The sequence below is a fragment of the Schistocerca piceifrons genome, chromosome 2, assembly GCF_021461385.2.
Source record: "Schistocerca piceifrons isolate TAMUIC-IGC-003096 chromosome 2, iqSchPice1.1, whole genome shotgun sequence".
Classification (NCBI taxonomy): domain Eukaryota; kingdom Metazoa; phylum Arthropoda; class Insecta; order Orthoptera; family Acrididae; genus Schistocerca; species Schistocerca piceifrons.
Genome location: NC_060139.1, coordinates 439,358,017 through 439,383,940, shown reverse-complemented (window position 1 = coordinate 439,383,940; position 25,924 = coordinate 439,358,017). Strand labels below are relative to the sequence as shown.

The 25,924-nt window shown below is 40.5% G+C and overlaps 1 protein-coding gene across 8 annotated transcripts in view; it reads right to left on the bottom strand.

Annotated features, from left to right (window-relative positions):
- Positions 1-1,981: 1,981 nt before the first annotated feature.
- LOC124776204 (ankyrin-1-like) overlaps positions 1,982-25,924 on the bottom strand; it is a 202,433-nt gene continuing 178,490 nt past the window's right edge. For 6 of the 8 annotated variants that reach the window (XM_047251041.1, XM_047251038.1, XM_047251042.1 and 3 more), the window contains one exon: positions 7,447-8,105. In XM_047251041.1, the coding sequence (XP_047106997.1) occupies positions 7,537-8,105 (569 nt within the window). In that variant the 3' untranslated portion in view covers positions 7,447-7,536. Of the gene's footprint in view, positions 3,399-7,446; positions 8,106-25,924 lie in introns of those variants that run through there. The other 2 variants (XM_047251045.1, XM_047251043.1) reach the window with 2 other exon arrangements.

The window sequence follows — 25,924 nt, the reverse complement described above, 5'->3', positions numbered from 1 at the left end:
TATTGCTTGTATGGTTTGTATTCATGTAGTTCTATGCTCATACGTAATTTAATCCAACTGTTTTTTTGGAATAGATCCATGCATCTGCCAAAGTTAGCACTGCGACACCGGCAACTACAACTGAAATGGAGAAGTGACCATTGGTACTGGACACTGGCGAAGTGGTAGAGTGTTGCTGGTCTGATGAATCCCAACACCTTCTTCACTATGCTGATGGGAGAGTGCAAATCCTTCATCTTCCAAGATAGCAGGTCCTTGATACCTGTATTGTGGGACAGAGACAAGCTGGCAGCAGCTCTATTATGCTCTGGGGTCCATTGGAGCTCATGCAAGGTAACATGATGGCCAAGGAGGATTGTACACTGGTTGAAGACCATGTACACCCTTTCACGATAATCATGTTTCACAATGGCAGTGGCATTTTTCAACAAGATACTCCACTGTGTGTGTGTGTGTGTGTGTGTGTGTGTGTGTGTGTGTGTGTGTGCAGACATGATGCCAACTCTCCAGTGACCTTACAAAACCTCATTGCTTCCATGTCACAACACATCGCTGGTGTTATTCATGCCGAAGGTTCTGGCTGATCAGTGTATATATCCACTACATATTTAGAAGTGATCTCTCACACAATTAAAGCACTACACCAAAATAAAATTTATATACCAGGCACAGCACAACATTCAAACACTACTACACTCTGGACAAACAAAACCAACCTTATATTTGAATCCAGGCATTATATATATATGGTCTTTAAATATGTCTGCTTGTGTCTGTATATGTGTGGATGGATATAGGTGTGTGTGTGTGTGTGTGTGTGTGTGTGTGTGTGTGTGTGTGTGTGTGTGTGTGTGTGTGTGCGAGTGTATACCCGTCCTTTTTTCCCCCTAAGGTAAGTCTTTCCGCTCCCAGGATTGGAATGACTCCTTACCCTCTCCCTTAAAACCCACATCCTTTCGTCTTTCCCTCTCCTTCCCTCTTTCCTGATGAGGCAACAGTTTGTTGCTAAAGCTTGAATTTTGTGTGTATGTTTGTGTTTGTTTGTGTGTCTGTCGACCTGCCAGCACTTTCATTTGGTAAGTCACATCATCTTTGTTTTTATATAATTCAATGTAAAGTATGTGATGAATTTTATATAGGTCAAACTGGACAGAATTTCAGGGTCTGATACTGAGAACGCATGGGAGAGAGTGACACTAACCTATCAACTTTCTTCCACCACTTAAAGACAGAAAGACACAAAGCGTACAATACAGAATATGCTGTTATGGTTTCACACATTGCCCAGAAAGAACCACTAATGAATATTATTGAAGAGACTGAAATATATTCTCATTCATAAAATCATCCTTAAGAAATTCTAAATGAACAGATCAATTTGAAACACAAACATTACTCAGAAAATTTTACTGAAACTATCCTCTCAAAGATGAGATGAGTAGGAAAACAAAATCTAAAACAAAATATCAGAGATAGTGTTACCGTGAAATTAAAAATAACCACTGGAAAGCATACATTTGAGAATAAAACAACATCAAGAAATTGTCAAACCTCAAGCACTACAACATTATCTGGCATAACCAATTCCAAAAAGCAGTAGATTTAAATTTTATACGAGCACAGAACCACAGAAACACCAATCATATAAGCAATATAATATAGTTGGTAAGAACAAAGATATGACCCACAGAATATCATAGAAACAAACAGCCTGTAAACATATAACACTGCTGACTCAACTGTCAGTATAGCTGTCAAGTAACGTTATTATGAAATAGACTTTCATAATTGAAAAACAGAAATAACTGCTCCAGCTACAGTTTAACACTTCCTATAGTTTCAGGAACTTCAAAGGAGCAAACGTATAATGTAGTGACAGCAACTAGGACAGCGATATCCTATGGATCTCCAGACCACCTGATACACGTAGCAAAGCGTAATTCTATAATGCATTAAATTATCTCTTCAAAATCTGAAATATTCCACAGATAACCTGAAGATCGCAATCCCACTGAAATAGTCCTATTGTAATAAAAAAATATAACCGAACACAGTAGCATCTTGGTCACATAGCATAATATATAATGTCCTAATATGACATATACAATGCAGAGGGTGCAGACACGTACAAAACCAATCTTCAATTCGACCGTAGCAAAGGCAATCATTCAACTATGCCACAAAGCATGTGAGCATCATATTGTTCTCCAGACATTTGGAGAAAAAGATTGCATATCAGATTAGAGGCTTGTGTAAAATGCAGCAAGATTATACTCATCATAATTGAGAAGTAACAAGAAAATTAGTTGCCCAATTCTCCATAAAGTCCTACTGTGTGACTAAAAGTGCACTTCTTTGATGGGATAATGTGTACACTATGACTAGAGAAGGCACACAAAAACACCAGTTAGCTTTGTGAGCTTACAACAATTTATTTATAACACTGCGTAAAACAAAGTAATGCACACTTATTTTTAGTGGCGTAGGGTAAAATAGTCACATGCTCATCTTTTGTGGACAACAAAAAGCATTTATCCTTAAGAGTTCTTTTATCAAATTAAGAGTTTCTTTGAGAATGTTTGTGGTAGGGTAGAAACAAAAAGTTCTGATAATATTGCAACAGAAATGGATGCCTCTGTGGGCAGCACATATGAAAATTGAGTTTGTAATCAGACTTGATAATATGATGGCACACAAAAATACTTCTAACAGTAGGAAACATAATTAAAAAATCCAATAAAAAATCACTAGAATACACCACATTTGCAATCAAGACCACAAAACAAAATTTTCTTCGCATATTCTGGCAATAAAAGGCTGCAGTTCCTTGTCAGTCTCAGTAATAGCACGTTCCCTCTCTACTTCAGTCACATGAGCAACGCTTGCACATTAAATAGTTTTGTTATTATACTTTAGGTGGTAGCATATTTCCAATAATTCTCAAGGAAATAGTGATTTTATTACAATATGACACACAACTTTGGCATTAGTATCCCTAATATGATGTACGCTTTTTTTATGGCAGGCAAGTAACTGTTAAATGCCACAGAGCCTTCCCAGATATTGACTGTGTCCTGGCAGAAATTCAGATACATTAGTCTTGGATTTTTTAAAGCTCTGTGCCTGCATAAATTATTCTCAACAGAGCTATATATTTGTGTCTAGTCAAATATGTTTCACCACAGTTTACATCCTCAATGGAGACTTCCACATTTCCTCATTAGATTACATTTACATTTCAGTGCCTACCAATTCCAGCCACAAATCTATAATTGCTGCAGCATGTTGTTGTTGTTGTTGTGGCGAACCTCGTGAGAGGGGTATTTTAGGCTTCTTGATTGATTTTACTAAACCAGTAATAACACACAGGGCAGAGGAGTGGCATGGAAATTGTGTTGCTAAAAAAAATAACAGTAGAAAACTGAATTAGCACAAGTAAAAACACTGTAAAGATAAAACAGTGCAATAAGACAGATCAGGAAGTATAACAAACTCACCTCACATGGCTAAGAGCAAGTCAACTACAACAACAATGGCACAGTGCAAAAATTATGAATCTCTTGCCAAAATGGGTAGACAGAAAAACGAAATGTAATATAAAAAAGAAATAAGTAATTACCCACCACAGATGTCATAACAACAGTAAAACATGTTTATACAAACACAAATATATAAGTGAGTTTTGCTAAAAGGTGGACCCTGTTAATCACAGTACTTCAGACATTGTTAGCAGTGGTACAATAATGCCTTATCTTAAAAATTACTGGAAGCCACAGAATACTGAGTCACAGAACAAGCTTAAGTGAAAATATTGTATCTCCTATGCAGTCATTATTAAACTATATTACCAAACAATTTAACAAATAATAAAATAAAAAATAAGATTATTATGGATCAAGAAGTGATGCAATTATTAATGTAGTGATTAGTATTACATTTAATGTAAAATAGTGAAATACTAGTACTGCAGTATGCAAATTCCGGTAAACAACTTACATGAACTGACCACGAATCATAAACTTCATAATGAAAGTCTGAAACAATAATATAAGGTATTGTACCATTAAATAAAGACATTTAGTACCACAAATGATTAAGTCAGAAATAGAAATAGTTCTTCACAGTCACACTTTTGTCATTTATTTTATGATGAGAGAGCACACTGAGCACTTGAAATACTTTCAAGATAGAAATCTTTAAGGAATATGAATATTTGTGCCAAAACATGAGAAGAGAAAATTAAGAAAATGCGAAGCAGGAATCTCTCTCTCTCTCTCTCTCTCTCTCTCTCTCTCTCTCTCTCTGTGTGTGTGTGTGTGTGTGTGTGTGTGTGTGTGTGTGTGTGTGTGTGTGTGTGTGTGAACTTTTCCCAAGACACAGGGAAAGATATTCGCCAGAAAATTTCCTGAAAACTTTGTTGGGTAAAAATAAGTATAAAAGAATGTTCCATTTCATACCTTCAATGGAGAGATGTGACAGCACAATTTTGTCTTCCCCTTTTATTTTTATCTTTCTATAGAAGAAAGATTAAGGAAAGACAAACCTACGTTTCTAGCATTTGTAGACTTAGAGAAAGCTTTTGACAATGTTGACTGGAATACTCTCTTTCAAATTCTAAAGGTGGCGGGGGTAAAATACAGGGAGAAAAAGGCTATTTTCAATTTGTACAGAAACCAGATGGCAGTTATAAGAGTCGAGGGGACATGAAAGGGAAGCAGTGGTTGGGAAGGGAGTGAGACAGGGTTGTTGCCTCTCCCCAATGTTATTCAATCTGTATATTGAGCAAGCAGTAAAGGAAACAAAAGAAAAATCTGGGGTAGGTATTAAAATCCATGGAGAAGAAATAAAAACTTTGAGGTTTGCCGATGACATTGTAATTCTATCAGTCAGCAAAGGACTTGGAAGAGCAGTTGAATGGAATGGACTGTGTCTTGAAAGGAGGATATAAAATGAACATCAACAAAAGCAAAATGAGGATAATGGAATGTAGTCGAATTAAGTCGGGTGATGCTGAGGGAATTAGATTAGGAAATGAGACACTTAAAGTAGTAAAGGAGTTTTGCTATTTGGGGAGCAAAATAACTGATGATGCTCGAAGTAGAGAAGATATAAAATGTAGACTGGCAATGGCAAGGAAAGCGTTTCTGAATAAGAGAAATTTGTTAACATCGAGTATTGATTTAAGTGTCAGGAAGTCGTTTCTGAAAGTATTTGTATGGAGTGTAGCCATATATGGAAGTGAAACATGGACGATAAATAGTTTGGACAAGAAGAGAATAGAAGCTTTTGAAATGTGGTGCTACAGAAGAATGCTGAAAATTAGATGGGTAGATCACATAACTAATGATGAAGTATTGAATAGAATTGGGGAGAAGAGGAGTTTGTGGCACAACTTGACAAAAAGAAGGGACCGATTAGTAGGACATGTTTTGAGGCATCAAGGGATCACAAATTTAGCATTGGAGGGCAGTGTGGAGGTTAAAAATCATAGAGGGAGACCAAGAGATGAATACACTAAGCAGATTCAGAAGGATGTAGGTTGCAGTAAGTACTGGAAGATGAAGAAGCTTGCACAGGATAGGGTAGCATGGAGAGCTGCGTCAAACCAGTCTCAGGACTGAAGACCACAACAACAACAAGTGAACATTTTTCAAGTATATAAAAATGTTTAAATGCATGTCCAAAATATTTGGTGGCAATAACTAACTATGAAAAAGGTAATAAATAGTACCTACAATATGGAAATTACATCTTTTGTTACAACTGGACATCAGCCAAATATGAATGTTTGTTCATAACAATTATCACAAAAGCCAATGCAACTACAAAATTGCCAGGGACAGACAGGGTATCAATTGAGATTCAGTCCTATTCTTGGGATGTGATACAGTAATATTAATCCTGGACAAAGATTCTATTTGCATAATAGATCAATGTCACCCCATTGCATTGATCAATGTGGATTATGAAGTAGCAGCCAGATGCATTGCCGATGAGATGAAAGCTGTCATCCTGAACATATAAAGACCTGTGTGCACTTGGTAAAACATTTTCAAAGCCATCTCTCCACTAAGAGGGACATCACTGCTTTCTTTATAGTTAACACAACTCTGGTAGACACTGTACTGATAGCCTTGAACAAACTCTTCAAAAACATCAGCCATGACTTTTTCTTCGATAGAATACACAAGTTTTGATATGGACATTAATTCACACACAATGAACAATTTACTGTCAGCAATCAAATTTAACATAATCACACACAGTTGGAGGTACAAAAGAAATCCAACTGGGTAATCAGAGGCTGAAGTGTACCGTTAAAGATAACACTTAAGCAGTCATTATGCTGGATCCACTCCCACATCACATTCAAAGTGAACTGGGAGGGATAAAATTACAAAAGACAACAATCAAGATCAAGACACATGCCAACTTTTTAAGACAGATTTATTGTTAATATTGAACATGATGTTTGGGAGAAGACAAGATTTTTTATTCAAGCTGATGCAGATACTAAACTGTAAGCAAAATGAAAAGGCACGATGAAGCAGAATGGATGAATGCTTTTTATGTTGTTTGTATGTTGACAAATAACAAGCACTGCAGAAGATGATTAAATGAATTGACATCCAAACTGAAACTGGAAAGGCTTGCACTGGGCTGGGAACCAAATGATGATAATTTATTCTTTATAGCAAAGTTATTTTAATTGTGCTGTGTGCAAACGAGGTAAACAAGTGCGCAATTATTCTCCATGAATTTCCTTTATAAATTACAAGACAAATATGTGACTGTAAAGCAAGAAAAAGGATATATGGAATATTAAATAATGGTGTAAGCAATAGAGGAACACCGCTAACATGACAAAAATAGCATCTCATCCATAATACTTGTGTTATGTTCAGGAACTATTTCATATTTCTAACAATATACATCATGGTGCAGCTCTAAGGTGAACAAGTTTTGTAACTCACACCAGCAACTGCAAACGTTATTTTAGTATTTATGGCAGTGAATTTTCAAAATGTTGCAATAGTTTGAAAATAAAACCTTTCTTAGGAATTAACACTGTGCAGAACACTTTGTGAACATTCACCAGTTTCGACCCTTTAATACTCCGATAGAAAAGAGGCAGGATGTGATTCTTCTCAAGCAAAACTAAACTGATAACATGTAATTGTGACCATTAAAGGACCTAAAATGATATGGCACAAATTAAAATTATTGCATTATGCTATGCACAGAGGTTTTTCAAGGAAACTGAGATGACTAGTTCCAGTGACAGAAATAAAGTACAATTGGTATATACAAAAACACACGAACATCTATCATCTTTTCTTCCCCGAAAGAGCTCAACAATTTTTTTACTAAATGTGAACATTTATAGATACAAAATACTGATGTCATATATGATACACTTAATGCTAACGTGCACTCAAAAACTCAGTCAAAATTAAATATTTTTATTAAAGTTAATGGTGATTTTATTATACTCCAGGTACATAGACCAATAACAGATCACTCATTTAACAACAGCTATGTCAATACATCTTCTAACATCATGTAACTCTTCAATATTTGCGGCAAAAATGACTTTGACACAACCTCAGAAACTCTCTCTCCCATTTGTTTCCTTAAAACTATTCTGCAGAGATCTGTGAGACGCATTGGATTATATTTCATGTATTTCATCCAACCATCAATAGAATCTAGGTCCAATGCATCAGGGTTATTTGGAGGTTCAATTTCAGGAAAATTCTGATGCAGATTAAAACCCGCATAAATCAACATACGAATTAGCCCAAAGTGATTTCTTTTTCTAGCTAAAGTAACAAGATCTACACCACATATATTAACATCACACATGTTGACATCAGACCCAAGTCTTATCAGGAGAGCAGCAGCTTTATATTTTTGCAAAAGAATGGCTCTAAAAAGAGGAGTGTCACCACCAGTTAAAGAGTGTGCATTTAAAATAGCACCATGTGATCGGAGGACTTTGACCATTTCAACAAATGTCTGAAAATCAGAGTCACGAGTATATTCAACTGATTCATGTAGTGGTCCGCTCCCTGTTAGACCATTTGAATAGTTGACATTTGCACCTAAGGAAAGAAAAAGAAAGTAATGATAAAATAATATATAGTATTTTTTGCACTACACAAATAGATGTGTAGGTTTATTTATTTACTGCTGCAAATAGATCATGAGACATAATTATGGCGCCTGCAAATAGAGAATTTGACTAGTGTTATTAATACATTTAAATTAAAAAATGTCTAGGAACATAGATTTCTCATGGCTAAAAGTTGCTACACTTCTAACAAATAACATTGGAGAGAGGATATTGGAATAAGGCAATCTGTTATCACTTAAAGACAAATACATGACAAATGTTTGTAATGCAAATACGATGGATAAAATTAATATAGTATTATAAATAAAATAACTAAACTTCAGTCTGAATATGTGATATGACAAGAGGAATCTGAATGTTGCCTACAAACTTTCAAAGAAGGGTCATTTATTTTTTGCCGAGTATTTTGATGTATGGAACCTTTCATCTCAAGTGGCTTGTTCCACAGTAGCTTGTTCAGTTTGTTTCCTCAATTCCTTTGTGACTATAAAGCACTGAAAATACCTGCACACCTTTATAAGTAAAATATGCCTTGCCTTTCCACCATCACAGTTTAACTAAAAGAATGGTAGGGTGTTATCACATGTAGAGTAGCACATAACAAAAACTTACAAAACAAAGCATAAGGTGATAACTCTGTCACCATACAGCATAGCACCTGTTTCTAAAATGATGGACATCATGATCATGACAAATTGTACAGTAGTACCTTATTCACTCAAAAACTCCACGATACTGGGGTACATCTTCAGTGATTATGACAACCACAGCAACAGAGTCTCCATGAAAGAAACAATGAGAACCTCAAAAACTAGACTCTTCATGTGACTCTCAAACTGAAATCCATTGCTATCAAGCCAGGTATTGCTCATGGGGTACGATGACCAACATTAATCCACTGTTGGCCAAATAACGAAGGTGGTTCTTAGTATTTAGTGCAAAGTGTACCGGTGTCTCATCATTTGGGAACCACATAAGCTGGTGATTACTCAGTGGCACATTTTCTAGCCATTCTGGAAGGACTTGAAAGGAAATTGTGTAGTTCCTTGTATATCCAATGAATTTTTATTGACAGGCTCCACACACTAACAGTATATGCAAGTTTTCATCATTCCGTATGTGGCTATTTCTACTGCACTTTGAAGTTAAAAACATTATAAACAGATCTGTTTGTGAATTGCAGGAAACACTGGCAATTATCATTATGTTCAACTCACTCATTCAGCCTGACTATATTATGGATAGCTTTTTATACCTTGGGGTAAAACAATTTATCCTCAATTCCATGTGTTACTTCAGGTGTCAGAAGTGTGGCCATACCACAATGAGTAGCAAAGAGTAAGCAACTTGTGGCAAGTGTCTGTCAATGAAATATGAACAATGATGCTCAATGTTTGTGGAGGAAAAGAAAGTGGAAGACCTATACATTACAAAACACTTTTCACATAGTGGTGGAAGATAAGTGTATAAAACCCTACACCCTTGTGTACTTTCCATAACATTTACATATGCCCTAAAGATGTAGGCTCCCAAAGGAAATGGTATGTATAAGAGTCAGTCAAATGAACAGTACAAGCAGTGGTATTTCATGAACACAGCACAGTCTAGATCACATTCCTTTATTGCAATTATATTTTTACCAAATTAGGCTATCATCAGATCTGAAATAGGAAAGTGTGGTAGCTATCACAAACATTAGGTCATGGATGTCTTTACATTCTTTATAACGACATGCTATTGTTGTAATGTCATACACCAGGTGATCTGGTGGTATCTACAATCTTCTTTTGGAGTTTGGTTTTTAAGATTGCTTAATTTGGCTAGAACTGGTAATTACAATTAAAAATCATGATCTACACTGTGATTTGCTCATAATATATTGAAACATTTGATGACAGAAAGCTGCCTTTCTGTACCAATTACATTTACATGTGTAGTTACAAAATGGCACCTGATCTTAACTCAAGACCACTTAACAGCAATTAACAAGTTAAAAGTAGGAACACCAACAGTCAATCTTACAGAAGAAACTATGAAAGCCATCCCCAAGAGGCCAAAATGTGGAAGGAAACTAAAATCAATATAAATGATAAATAAGACACAAGGTTATGTACATCTTATATCTTTGAGGTATGTAGTAATTTCACAGCATTTGGAATTCAAAAAGTGCATGAGGGAACCATACAACCTCCAAGAAAAATCCCACCCATTGAAACATAATGGTAAAAGAAAGGGGGGAAAAGGGGGGGGGGGAGGTAAGTAAGAGAAGCCTCACATTTAAACATTTAAAATGGCTCCCCCATTCCAATGAAATCTGAATAGGTTTTGGCCACATCTGGCAGAGCTGAGACTTTTAGAGAGGTGAAATCTTTGTTTTTGTATCACCACTTTGTATCCACACATTGCGAAGGTACTGTACCTAGGACCTATGGCCTCCACAAAAAAAATGCAGTGCAAAAAGGGACAAAGATACTATGGCCCTACTCCTCAACTGAAATTAACAATCATCTTCTCTTCCTCTAAGTACTAATCTTACAGGAAGTTTCTGTATGTGCACGATAAGGTGATCATATATTTCCTGTATGTGAACACTAATGACAGTACTTATGATGCTCACATAAACCTTATGACATCAAAGACTGGTAGCTACAAGGCAAGTAGCAATGCAATGTAAACAGTTTTCTGTTGTCAGCTTCCGCCACAATATTCAATAATGTCGATCACTTTATGATACACATGCCACATTTTGAGTGATTTTGCTCTCATCCTCAGGCACAAACAGGGGAAACCACCGACAACTTACACAAAATGAATAAAATCAATCCAATCACATCACAAAATATCAGATGAATTGGCTTCATCTGATTTGGTTTCAACAGACCACTGCCTTTAGCACAAATCCCACTGTATCAGCTTTTATCATCTTGGCCTGTGCTACAAGATTTGAGCTCATCATCATCATCATCATCATCATCATTATAAGTCTTTCATTGCTGAGCATCATGATTCCATGAACCAAGCGTCTCCATCCCGGACTGTTGCCAGCTTCTCTTAGTGCCTGCTGAAGAGGTAGACCGGAGCTCTTCTTGATTTGATACATCCATCTCCCCACTGATCTTTCTCTTGGTCTCAATGCCCTCGATCTTTCCTTGCAAGATTATTTTCTATAGATTTTCTCCATCTCTTCTCACAGTATGGCCAAAGAACAGGAGAATTTTTTTGGTAACTCGAAAACAGAGGTGTCTGGAGATATCAAGTTGTTCAATAATGGACACATTTGTTCTTCTTTTGGTCTGTTTTATGCACAGCATCCTATGCCAGCACCAAAGCTCAAACACATCAATGCACTATTTGTCTCTGGCCTTGAGTGTCCATGTATTGCAACCATAAAAGAAGACAGAAAACACAAGTGTTTCAACTAGCAGGATCTTTGTGCTCTTTGTTATTGCTCTGCTCTGCCAGATCTTGGTGAGCTTCTTCATAGCCTCTCGCCCTAGCATGATCTCTCTTCTTATCTCATCTTGACAACTTCCCATGCTGCACATGGTTGACCCAAGATAGATGAAGGAATGCACGACTTCCAGTTCCTTTAATTGACCTGTGAGCTGGAGCTGTTCTTCTAGATCAATTATAATGAGTTTGGACTTGCTGACATTGATGTCTAATCTATATGCTAGACTAATGTCCTTTATTCTTGTTAGTAGCTCAGCAAGTTCATCTTCACTGTTGGCTAAAAGCACAGGGTCATCAGCAAAACAAAGGCTGTTGATAGTTCTCCCACCAATTGAGATGCCTTTGGTCCAACCATAAAGAGCTTTACTTACTACTACATAGATGTTGTACAGTTTTGGGGATAGGACACAACCCTGTCTTGCACCTTTTGATACTCTGAAGGAATCAGACGTTTGAGCACTTCTTTACAGATGCGAAGTGATACTGTACAGACTTTTGATCAATGCTATCAAGTGGGGTGGGACACCAAATTCTGCAAGCACCTGCCACAACTTTTCCCAGACAACACAGTCAAAGGCTTTCCTACACTCAAAGAAGCAGATGAAAACAGGAACAAAGAACTCTCTCGATTTTTCTATTATTTGTTTTATGTTGAGGATCTGTTCACAAGTTCCTTTCCCTTCAACAAAATCGGCTTGTTGTGTGGATAAGTGAAGCTGAATGTACGGCTTCAAACGTTGGTTCATGATGTAGAGCAAAATTTTACTTACATGAGATATGAGGGCAATAGTTCAGTAGTTGGAGCAGTTCCGGATAGAGCCTTTCTTGTGTAAGGGGATGAAGATTTGAGCTACACTGAGTTTATTTGAATATCAAGTTATCAGAGTTAAAATAAAGTTCTAGACCTGCTGAATAATACACTTACATCACTAGCAGCTTGTTAATTCAGAACATTAATGTACTTTTTGTTGTGGGTTGTAATTTCAAACTCTTCTAGCAGATTCAGCACTTGATGGTCGTCTTTGATATCTCTGAGTAAGTCGCCATTACATTTGATTTCTTAAGACTGAAAGCATTTTTATGCTCATTATATCCAGTTGTAGAGGCTCTTCCCGTTTGTGCTATTTACATAGCACACTGATTTTGTACACACTGGATTTCTCAAACGCAAATTTTATTTTTTATGCCATGATGTGAAATTAGTAAACTGGAGAAATAGTTTCATTCTTGGCCTAACATTTCAATAAATACCATATATGCAACATAATGTTAAGGAATTCTGATTAATTGCAGATGACAAACTGGAGCAAAATATCAGCTGTACTGCAAGTGTCCAACAGTCACACAGATATTGATATACATAACAATGAAAATAAACAATTTTTGATGATATAATGTAACTGGATAGATAAAAAATCTACTCACCAAGAGGCAGAAGGAGAATACATGTAAAGTTATACATATGCAAGCTTTTGGAGCCTGTGGGATGGTTACTCCCAAAGGCCTAACATTGAAAGTCCCTGTTTCTGGATGTAACCCTACTCTGAAGCAGGCTATTTTACAGTTTCAAATATAGAAATCTCTTGCACTTACCCATCTAATCTGTGATATATATACTTCACCTGTTGATTTCCACTTCACCAGACTTCTCTCCTCCAACAAAATCCTGCAGTTATCTGCACCTCATGTTTCCTTTTATGGTATTAGCCACCAAGCTAACTTAAAACTGCAACAACATGCCGGGATTCACCTCAAGAAGATATCCCACCTTCTCCTAAACTACACCAGTAGTGTTTCCCTTCCTGTCCCTCTGCAGCTCCTTAAACAGTCACACCATCAACCACCACTCCTCTCCCATAAACCGAGCTTGGCCAACCTCTGTTAACATCCCCCCAGCCTTGACCACTGCCTCCCAGACCAATAACAAATGATAATCACAATAACCAGTCACAAGAGTACAGTGTTCTCAATCTCTCGTCTAAAGCACTCCCCCCTGCTGAATTATCTGTGTTATCCAAGGGTCTCACTTTCAGTCCTAAACCTACATTTAACCATGCTGCTTTGTTGAAGGACCTACTTTCCTTCACACATAATGTTAACTGGAAATGACACTTTGCAAACCAATCTCAAAACATTTCCAATAGCAAACCTGTCAGTGAACCCTGACATCAAAATCATCCTTCCAAGAATTCCTCACATCCAGCAATGATTCACAACCTTCCCTCAGGTCGCTACAACATGATCCTAACCAGTCCTCTGCAGAACTCCAGGCTCTGCATTCCCTTAACACTGTGACTCCATCATTATCTACCCAATAGACAAAGGATCTACCACTGTGGTACTTCACTGACAGAAGTATGTTAGAGAAGAGCTACGCTACCTGTCTGACACCTCTACATGCTGCATCTGACATCAAGATCCCATCCTTGTGATTCAAACAACCTGCAGTCTCACCTTAAAACCTCAGGACTCTCACAAGCACTAACACTTCAATCCATAGAACTTCTTACCCTACCCAAACCATGCACCTCCACCATTTGTCTTCTTCCTAAAACCATGTCCTGAAATGAGGTGCATTCTATCTAAGATTTTGCACACCACACCTAGAATAGCTTTTCATCGCCCTCCCAATCTCCAAAATATCCTTGTCAGACCCTACGCTCCTTCTGCACCCATCTCCCTACTCTATGGCTCCTATCCCCCTGTGACTATGGCTGCTACAAGACTTGCCCTATGCACTCTCCTACCACCACCTGTACCAGTCCTGTAACTGGCAAAACATATACTATCAAAAGGAGAGCCACCTGGGAAACAACCTGTCATATACCAGCTGTTATTGAAACATTGTTCAGCCTTTTCCATCACCATGTCTACCACTAAGTTATCAGTTTCGTGGAGGATGAAATTAGTGTTTAACGTCCTGTCGACAACAAGGTCATTAGAGACAGAGCACAAGATCGAAAGGAACCAACAGGACATTTGCCTACAGTGATTTAGGGAAATCATGGAAAACATAAATCAGGACGGCCGGATGCACGTTTGAACTGTCATTCTCCAGTATGCGAGCCAACCTGGCCTTAATTTACATTGATTTCTTCTGTCTCAGCATTTCTTCATGGTAACTACTGCTTTCGTCTCCATTTTAGTTTTCCTCATCTTTCATTTTCTGACTTGTTCATTTTTTGCTGTCCCCCTCCCACCTCTATTGCATTAAGTGCACTTAACAATATAATGAAAAGGATAGTTACTACTCACCGTATAGCGGAGATGCTGAGTCACAAGCAAGTGGGACTAAGAAGGAGGCTGGGGCAGGGAGGGGGATGGATACCAGGGTATGGGTGGGGGGTGGTAAAGTGCTGCTGGGAGCTTGTAGGGACAAGTTGGAGAGTAGGGCAGCTAGGTGCAGTCAGGAAGTTAGACGAAGGGAGGGGGTGGGGGGGTGGGGGGGTGAGGTAGTGGAAAAAGAGACAAGTAAAAAAACTGGATGCATTGGTGGAATGAGGGCTTCGTAGTGCTGGAATGGGAACAGGGAAGGGGCTGGATGGTTGAGGACAATGACAATGAATGTTGAGGCCAGGAGGGTTACAGGAACATAGTATATACTGCAGGGAGATTTCCCAACTGTGCAGTTCAGAAACCGTGGTGTTGCTGGGAAGGACTCAGATAGCACAAGCTGTGAAGCAGTCATTGAAATGAGGGACAAAGTGTTGGGCAGCGTGCTTAAATGGTTCAAATGGCTCTAAGCACTATGGGACTTAACATCTGAGGTCATCAGTCCCAGCAGCGTCCTCGTCAACAGGGTGGTCCAATTGTTTCTTGGCCACAGTTTGTCGGTGGTTGCAGCTTAACTTGCAGATCACATGACTGGTTTCACAGGTAGCCCTACTTTTGATGGGATAGGTGATGTTTGTGATGGGACTGGAGTAGGTGGTGGTGGGAGGATGTATAGGACAGGTCTTGCATCCAGGTCTATACACAGTATGAGCCATAAGGCAAGGGGTTGGGAGCAGGGGATGCGTAGAGATGGACGAATATATTGTATAGGTTCGGTAGGCGGTGGAATACTCTGTGGATGGGGCAGGAAGGATAGTGGGTAGGACATTTCTCATTTCAGAGCACAACAAGAGGTAGTCAAAATCGTGGCAGACAATGTAATTAAGTTGCTCCAGTCCTGGGTGGTATTGGGTCACATGGGGAATGCTACTCTGTGGCCAGACGGTGGGACATGGGGAGATGTTGGGTGACTGAAAAGATAAGGCATGTGATATCTGTTACTGTACAACGATGGGAGAATTACAGTCTGTAAAGGCCTCACTGAGAACCGGACAACTCGTCACTATAGATGAGATGGCCATGGGAGGCTAGGCTGTATGGAAGGGACTTCTTGATATGGAATGGGTGGCAGCTATCAAAGTGGAGGTACTGATGGTGGTTAGTAGGTTTGATATGGACAGAGAGACTGATATAGACATCTTTGAGGTGGAGGTCAACATTGAGGAAGGTGGCTAGATGGGCTGAGTAGGACCAGGTGAAGGGAATGAGGGAGAAGTAGTTGGGATTCTGGAGAAATGTGGATATGGTGCCCTCACCCTTGATCCAGATCACAAAGATGTCATCAATGAATCTGAACCAGGTGAGAGGTTTGGGATTCTGAAAGTTTAGGAAGGATTCCTCTAGATGGCCCACAAATAAGTTGGCATAGGATGGTGCCATGCGGGTTCTCATAGCCATACCGAGATTTGTTTGTAGGTAATGTCATCAAAGGAGAAGTAATTGTAGTTGAGGATGTAGTTGGTCATGGCAACTGGGAAGGAGGTGATTGGTTTGGAATATGACAGATGTTGGGAAAGATAGTGTTCAATAGCGGTAAGGCCATGGACATTAGGGATGTTAGTATAAAGGGAGGTGGCATCAATAGTCTCGAGAAGAGCAATGTGTGGTAAAGGAACAGCAAATGTGGACAGTCATTGGAGGAAATGGTATCTTTTATAAAGGAATATAGGTTGGAGGTGATAGGCTGAAGGTGTTAATCTACAAAAGCAGAGTTTCTCTCAGTGGGGGCAAAGTAATGAGCCCCAACTGGGTGTCCTGAGTGGTGGGGTTTATGGACTTCAGGAAGCATGTAGAAGGTAGAAGTGCAGGGAGTGGTAGGGGTGAGGAGAGTGATGGACTCCAGGGAGAGGTTCTGGGATGCACCTGAGGATTTGAGGAGAGATTGGAGATCCTGCTGGATTTTTGGAATGGGGTCACTGTAGCAGGATTTGCAGGTAGATGAATCTGACAGCTGGTGGAGTCCTTCTGCCAAGTACTTCTTGTGGTTCAAAACAGTGGTGGAGTCTTTGTCAGTGGGTAGGATTATACGGTCAGGATCATTTTTTAGGTGGTGGATTGCGAATCTTTCTGAGGATGTAAGGCTAGTTTGCATTTTGAGGGATTTGGGGAATGATAGTGAGGCAAGGTTTGAGGTTAAAAAATTCTGGAAAGTCAACAGGGGATGATTTGTGGGTGGGGAGAGGGGGGTGGGGTGGATCTCAGTTGGATGGAGGAGTGAACTGAGTCACACAGGGTTCAACATTGGTCTTTGGTTGAGTCTGGTTGGTAGGGTTGGTAGCGAAAAAGTGTTTCCACTGTAGAGAGAGAGAGCAAAGGGGGGAGGGAGGGTGAGGAAGGGGGAAGACGGTATGGTAGAGACAGTGAGGGGAGAGGAATGGAAAGAGGGATTGAAAGAGAGGGACGGGGGTCGAAGGAATATATATTTTGTTAATAATGTTATGGCTGTAAATACCATTCTCTCACAACTGTGTAAATTATCATTTAAAATTTATTCACAGTTTCTCTGACAGAAAATAAATGAACCCAGTGACAATCATGAAACTTCACTGAAACATGTTTTCCTGTTAAATAAGAAGAATGTATGTTTTCTCAAGACGGAACAGTATTTCCATAGTTATACATTTGGAAGCAAACACAGACAAAAAATGTGCTTTAACCACAAGATGAAAGTAATTATTGTTTCAGTAAGTTCTCAGTTTAACATTTTACAGTTTGAAAATATTTGCTACTTTTTTTGGTATTTTACCATAATATGGAAAAGTAACTATCTTGGAGTTATTCCTTTCATTTGAATTATGTTTATCCTTTTTGTCATGGAAGACTTTCCCGATAAGCATTTTCTTTGGTTAGTATCCTAACTATACTTAGTAATGTAAAGATGAATAAAATTAAACAGCATCAAATTAATATAAATGAGGAAGCAGCACCTTTTCCCAGAGTAGCAGCTTTCTTTCTTATTTATTGGGTTACACTTAGAGAGGCATAAATACAAATAAGATTAAGCTGTACTGTACAGTGATAGTTTATTGCCAATGCAGTGTATAGATTAATGTTCTAAGAGTTGCTCCTCTCTTGTGAATGCGTACATTGACTTACTGTCCAACTCACAGTGTTCACTTTTTGCACAACCTCAGCCAACCAGAAGTTCATATTGTGCACCATCTCTCAACTTGAACTAAACCTGTAACTAACGTTTTGTTCAAAGAACTTGAATGGAGGCTTTGTTCTGACAGTGGCAATGACATTGTGTGTATTCATGTCATTGTCTGACAGTCTGCCTTGATAGTTGAGTGGTCAGCACTGCAGGATGCCATGCAAAGGGGCCCGGATTCGATTCCTGACTCGTTTGGAGATTTTCTCTGCTCAGGGACTGGGTGTTGTGTTGTCTTCATCATCATATCCTCCCTACTGACACACAAGTCACCGAAGTGGCGTCACCTAAAAAAAAAGACTTGCACCAGGCAACAGGTCTACCCGACGGGAGGGCCTAGCCACATGACATTATTATTATCATTATTATCCAATGAATCATGTGTTCCTGGAATTACTCAAATCTCACGAGGAATGACACCAACAACAGCTGAAGTGGCAGGAAAAATGACACCATCAAGACAATAATCTCTGTGATACAGCAATAATTAATTGCATGTCCAGCATTGGCCTCTGCAGTGATGCTGTGGCTTCATTCCCATATTTACAAAATGGCAAGGATGACCTGACAACTATGCCTTCACTTCACAAAATGATCATTAGGGAACAAGAAATTCAAAAGTCACTATTTTTGTCCTGAACCTCTCAAGATGTTTTCTGTTTGCTTCATAAGCTTCATCCATTTTCCAGAATGTGTGAATTGTTGTCAGATTACTGTAGTCTCAAGGTCCATAGGCCTCAGTTTTTTCAGTGTCACATATTGGCTACTAAATTTTACAAGGTAAGGATTGTGGAACTGTATGGTTTAAGACAGTCTTGTAACTTCATAAGTATAAATGCGACATGTAAAGGATCCTACACAGGCTCTCTCATTCAAGGCCGTGTCATTCAGTATGCCTCAGATACAAAGGTTCATGTGTAGGCTTTAAAAAGCTCAGAACCTTGTTTAGAAATAATCTTCAATATTGCACAAAGTTCTTGCTGTGTACAACTTCATACACAACAATAAGGAGAGGTGGGCTATGGAATGGGGTGGCCACTGTAATTGTAGGAAAGCTGTATAGGAGCAGAAATGATTAGCGAACAAGTTAACACAATAAACAGAAATTCACTTAACTTGTATTTCTCCAAACATACAATGACTCAAAACAAAGAATACAGCAAGAAGTAGAGCTACCACAATGTTAACTAGGATCAGATTCTCTGAACAAAAGCATGAACTATGGTGTTGTAACGAAGAGGCTCCAAGTGCAAGTGGCCTGAGCAGTAGCCACTGTCCGTCTTATATTGCAGTGGCAGAGGCTGCTCATGTTACGGAGCCACTGGAGAAGTCGCTTTGTGGACACGCACCACTGAGTCTGCCCGATCCTGTACAACCGCTATCGACATGGAACGGAAACTTGGAATTCTGTTATCAATGTAATGATGCCCATGTGGTGGTATCAATATGTGATACCGCAGTTCTGAATCTGAACATAAAACTGGATGACACTACAAAACCATACTGCATTTTCTATGTTAATTTCAGCAGTGATGGTTGGTTGGTCAGTTGGTTGGAGGGGGTGGGGGTGGGGGTGGGGGTGGGGGGGGGGGGGGGAAGGGGCCAGGGCCCAAACAGCGATTTCATTGGTCCCATGATCTAAGGTGACAAAAACTAAGGGAGGGACAACATAGACAGCACAGCCCAGTCAATCAGAAAAGATAATGGGCAAACGAAGAAGTAAAAGGAATGTCGGGGTGGCAGAAAGAGTGAAGAACAGGAGGGCAGGGCACACACCAAAGGCATTACACATGATGGGGTGCCAGTACTGTCACTGACCCATTCCGATCCCCACATCATACTATGATCATGACACAAGAAGGGCAACATCAGGGGAAAAAGAAACAAGAAAAGGGGAACTAAAATGGCACAAAAGACCAGATAAAATGTAGGGAAAAAAGAGGGAGGGGAAACTTGGCCAACGTAAAGACAAGAATGATGGCCTCCCAACACAATGCCAATGCTTACCAAGGGACTCCAATTCTAGAAAGAAAGTCAGTATTTAAATCTGGAAGGATAAACCATTTTCACGAAGAAAACTGAGGGCAGACATAACCATGTGAGAGACATCTGCTAACACCCAGGACAAGAGAGGTGGGAGGGCATTTCAGTGTGAAGGGCCAATTGGCTAAGGCACTCCAGAAAAATATGGATCACCATGAGAGGGGCCCTGCAACTATAAAGGGGGCGGCTCATGATGGAGTAAAAAACCATGGGTCAACCGGGTATGTCCAATAGAAAGATAGCAGAGGATGGCAGATTCCCACTGGGGGAGGCACAGGGAAGAACACCACATGATGGGAGTGCCCTCGATCGCATGAAGTTTATTAGACAGGGGGGGTGGTTCTTCAATAGTAAGCCCAAAACTGAACAAACAGGAGTTTGACGTGAAGCCGCAAATCCGCCCCCAGAGAATGGGAAATAGGGGAATGGGGGTATGTGGCTGTCTGCTGCCCCACCTCACCTCCCAGCCTGGTGATCAGCAAGTTCATTACCCCTGGATAACCATATGGCCAGGAACGCAAACAAAATCAACAAAACACACAGCACAGTCAACATCGGTTGGAAGGCCATGGTTGGCAGACCAACAGGTGGCGGGAAAAACACTGGGCAATAGGGTGAAGGCCAATCATTGAGTCTGTACATTATGGAACTTGGGTGAGGGAGGGCCATTTAATAAAGCAGAGATCCCAATAGACGGCCAACTGTTCTGTCGTACACAGCCCAAAAAGAGTAGGCAAGAGATGGTGTTGCATGCCAACAGAAGATGTGAAGGCATATCCCACACAACTGGCAGATTTAGAGCCACCAGTGTTAAAAACAATAGCATCCCTAAACTCCCATTAGAGCAAGAGGATCAAACGATGAAACACCACAGGAGCAATGGAGGCTTTTGGGCTCTGGAAGAGATCATCCCTGCCCAGGGTCATGGAATTAATGGAGAGAACATGGGGAACAGGACAAAGAGCGAAGATGGAAATTGTGATGCAGAGAAGTGAGACGGAGCCCAACTGGTAAACCCACCCAAGAGCACACAGTGGATAGGTGATGTTCTAGAGCTGAGGAGAGAATGGAATAGGATGGAGGAGTAGGAAAAGAGAGGATAGCAATGGCGTACAGAACCAGGAGACGAGACTGGTGAATAGAAATGGGGATGGGGAAGGGGGGAGGGACCCAGAGTCAACAAGAAGACTATTGACAGGGCTAGTGAGAAAGGCACTGGTGATCAAACAGACACCACATTGGTGAACAAAGTCCAAAAGGAGCAGTGTGGAAGGGACAGCTGAGCCATAAAGCTGACAACTAATAGCCCACACGGGATAGAACTGGCCTGATAAAGGCGGAGAAGAGTCAAATGATACACACAGCAAGAGTTGTGGGCAAGGAAGCGAAGGATAGTTCATGGAAACAGCCAATCTTCAGGAGGTGGATATGGGGCAACCAAGTAAGCCTGTTGTCAAAAAGAAGAACCAAGAAATGGAACTGGGGGACCACATTCAGGCACTGGGCATCGTGATAGAGTTCCAGATCAGGATGGATCTTAGTATGGTGACAGAGATGCACCACCTGTGATTTAAGAGGGGAGAACTGAAAACGGTGTGAGAATGTCCATGAGGAAGTGTGCTGGATGGCATCCTGGAGCTGTTGCTCTGCACAGGTCATAGAGTGGGAACTAGCCCAGATACAGGAATCACCCACGTACAGGTGTGACCAGCAGTATAACGGAGGCCAAAAGTTCATTAACAGCAATGAGAAAAAGAGGGACACACTATATGGAGCACTATGGAATGCTATTCTCCTGGGTCTGTGGAGAGCTGAGAACATTGCCAACCCAAACTTGAAACAACCAGTGGGACAGACATTGGTGAATAAAACTTGGGAGAGGGCCTCGAAGACCCGGTTCATGAAGTGTAAGTAAAACGTGATGGTGCCAAGCTGTGTTGTAGGCCTTGCGAAGATTGAAGGTAACTGTGACTGGATGGTGGTGCTGAGAAAAGGCCTGCCGAACATTAGTTTCCAATCAAAGCAGATGATCAATCAGAGACCAAACTATTTGAAAGCCACACTGGCAAGAAGATAAGAGGGCCTGAGATCTGAGGACCCAACTGAACCAATGATCCATCATCTGTCCAAATAACTTACAGAGAATGTTGATGAGACTGATTTGCTGGTTTACTATTGGGAACAATGGATCCTTACTGGCCTCAAGGACAGGAATCTCATTGCTGCCATCTATTCAGAGGGTAAAATGCCTTGCATCCAAATAAGATGAAATATGCTGCAGAGATACTGTCAATGGGGAGGACTGAGGTGTTGAAGCCACTGATTATGGATGGAATCTGGGACAGTGGCTGAATTGTGGGAGAAGAAGAGGACAAAAAGACGTTCCCATTCAGTGAACAGTTAATATTACAACTGTGTCTGACAAGAAGTAAAACATAAGTGGGCAGCTTCATCCAGAGAGGGAAGGCGGCTGGATAGGAGGCTGATGCTGATGACAACACAAGATGTTCTCCTCTACATCTACGTGATTACTCTGCTATTCACAATAAAGTGCCTGGCAGAGGGTTCAATGAACCACCTTCAAGCTGTCTCTCTACCGTTCCACTCTCGAACGGCATGCGAGAAAAACGAGCACTTACATTTTTCTATGCGAGCCCTGATTTCTCTTATTTTATTGTGATGATCATTTCTCCCTATATAGGTGGGTGCCAACAGAATGTTGGTGATTGAAATTTCATGAGAAGATCCCGTCACAACGAAAAACGCCTTTGTTTTAATGATTGCCACTCCAATACACGTATCATGTCTGTGACACTATCTCCCCTATTTCACGATAATACAAAATGAGCTGCCATCCTTCGTACTTTTTTTCGATGTCACCCGTCAGTCCCACTTGCAGATCCCGCACTGCTCAGCAGTATTCCAGAACAGGGCGGAGGAGCATGGTGTAAGCAGTCTCTTTAGTAGACCTGTTGCACCTTCTAAGTGTTCTGCCAATGAATCGCAGTCTTTGGTTTGCTCTACCCACAATATTATCTATTTGATTGTTCCAATTTAGGTTATTTGTAACTGTAATCCCTAAGTATTTAGTTGAATTTACAGCCTTCAGATTTGTATGACTTACCGGCTTCACACTTTTCCTTATTCAGGGTCAACTGCCACTTTTTGCACCATACAGATATCTTATCTAAGTCATTTTACAAGTCGTTTTGATCATCTGATGACTTTACAAGACAGTAAATGACAGCATCATCTGCAAACAATCTAAGACGGCTCCTCAGATTGTCTCCTATGTCGTTAATATAGATCAGGAACAATAGGGGGCCTATAATACTTCCTTGGGGAACGCCGGATATTACTTCTGTTTTACTCTATGACTTTCCATCTGTTACTATGAACTGTGACCTTTCTGGTAGGAAATCCCGAATCCAGTCGTACAACTGAGGCAATACTCCGTAGGCACGCAGTTTGGTTAGAAGACGCTTGTGAGGAACGGTGTCAAAAACCTTCTGGAAATCTAGAAATATGGAATCAATTTGACATCCCCTGTTGATAGCACTTATTACTTCATGAGTATAAAGGGCTAGTTATGTTTTACAAGAATGATATTTTCTGAAACCGTGGTGGCTATGTCAATAAATCGTTTTCTTTGAGGTACTTCATAATGTTCGAACACATTATATGTTCCAAAACCCTACTGCAAAGCGACGTTAGTGATATAGGCCTGTAATTCAGCGGATTACTCCTACTTCCCTTTTTGGGTATTGGTGTGACTTGAGCAATTTTCCAGTCTTTAGGTACAGATCTTTCTGTGAGCGAGCAGTTCTATATAATGGCTAAATATGGAGCTATTTTATCAGCATACTCTGAGAGGAACCTGACTGGTATACAATCTGGACTGGAGGCCTTGCCTTTATTAAGTGATTTAAGCTGCTTCGTTACACCGAGGATATCTACTTCTGTGTTTCTAATCTTGGCAGCTGTTCTTAATTGGAATTCAGGAATGTTTACTTCGTCTTATTTGGTGAAGGAGTTTCAGAAAACCGTGTTTAATAACTCTGCTTTAGTGGCATTGTCATCAGTGACTTCAACGTTGTCATCACGCAGTGAAGTTATTGATTGCGTCTTGCCACTGGTTGCTTTATGTATGACCAGCATCTCTTTGGGTTTTCTGCCTGATTTCAAGACAGAATTTTGTTGTGGAAATTATTAAAAGCATATTGCATTGAAGTACACGCCATAATTCAAACTTCTGTAAAACTTTGCCAATCTTGGGGCTTTTGCGTTCTTTTAAATTTGGCATGCTTTATTCATTGCTTCTGCAACAGTGATCTGACCCATTTTGTGTAGCATGGGGGATCAGTACCATCACTTATTAATTTATGTGGTATTTATCTTTCAATTGCTGTCGATACTATCTCTTTGGAGACAGTCCACAACTTTTCTACATTTACATGATCAGATTGGAAGGAGTGAAGACTGTCTCTTAAAAAGGCATTAAGAACATTTCCACGAGAACCAATGGATCTGTAAAAGGGCCACCAGAAGAGCAAGGCCCAGGATGGTGATGGCAATGGCAATGGCAATGGCAATGGTCATGCTCCACCATGGGACCAGCTGGTGGCGAAAGGGGCTTGCTGAGTGGTGATGCCAACACAGGCAGGGCAAATAATAGTATTGGACATGTCATGGATGACTTCATTTATCCAATCTGACAAAGAGTTGGTAAACACGTTCCGGGAGATATATAGAAGCCAGTTAGCGCAATGTAAATCCCAAAAAGGTAACATGGCTATCGGGAGGTGGGAAGGGAATGAGAGAATCAATGGCAAGTGGTCGCAGTCACAGAGGTCATCAAACAGCAACCAGTGTAAAGAAGGGAGAAGATGAGGGAAAGTGAGTGACAGATCTACTGCAGAGAATGTGCCATAAGTGGCACTGAAATAGCTAGAGGAACTATCATTCAGAAGGCACATGTTGTGGTCCGCAAAAAGCTGGCCTGTGAGAAGACCCTGATTAGATGAAGAAATGCTGCCCACAAGCGGTTTGAAGGAGGAAGAAGGGAGGGTGTAGCTGCTAAAGGAGGGAAGTTAGGGCAGTGGGCATAGGTGGCTTGCCAGGAGTGAGATACAGGCTGTAAACCATGACCATGGAGTCCAAGTGGACCCAGATGGTGACTGCCTCCAGTTCGATACAAAGGGGCCGTGTACTAACAATGTCCATGCAGATCAACGTGCAGACACCACTGGAAGCTCTCAAATGGTTGACCCGGTCTTGATAGAATGCATGGAACCCATGAAGGTTTGGTGAGTGAGTATCAGTAAAATGAGATTACTGAATAATGACACAAGCTGTGGAGTAAAATACTAACTGACTGCAACTACAGAAGGTGACAGTAGTACCCATTACAATCCCATTGGATAAGTATGGAACAGGGATCCAATGGGGAGCAAACAAACCAAAACCGGTCATGCTGCCGAATCACCACTTGTCAACCAGGACAGTGTGACGTCCGTGAACAAGATGTCTGACTCAGGATATGAAGGGGGTTGGCACCTTCTGCGGCACCAGAGGGTCTTGTCCTGAGAATTATGTTTTCCTTCTTCTCTTTTGCAGGTCGAAGAGGGCAAAATCCAGAGAGACAGGAGGCTTCAGTGAGACCTGGAACTGAGAGAGAGCAGGCAACTTTGGGGCACACAGACTGTGGGTGCCAAGGGCAGCTTGTCGTAGCAGACCTCTGGTCTGGAAAACGGCAGGGAAACGGGACCTGGCACGGGGGCCCATCATTGGCAGACACCCAAGAAGGG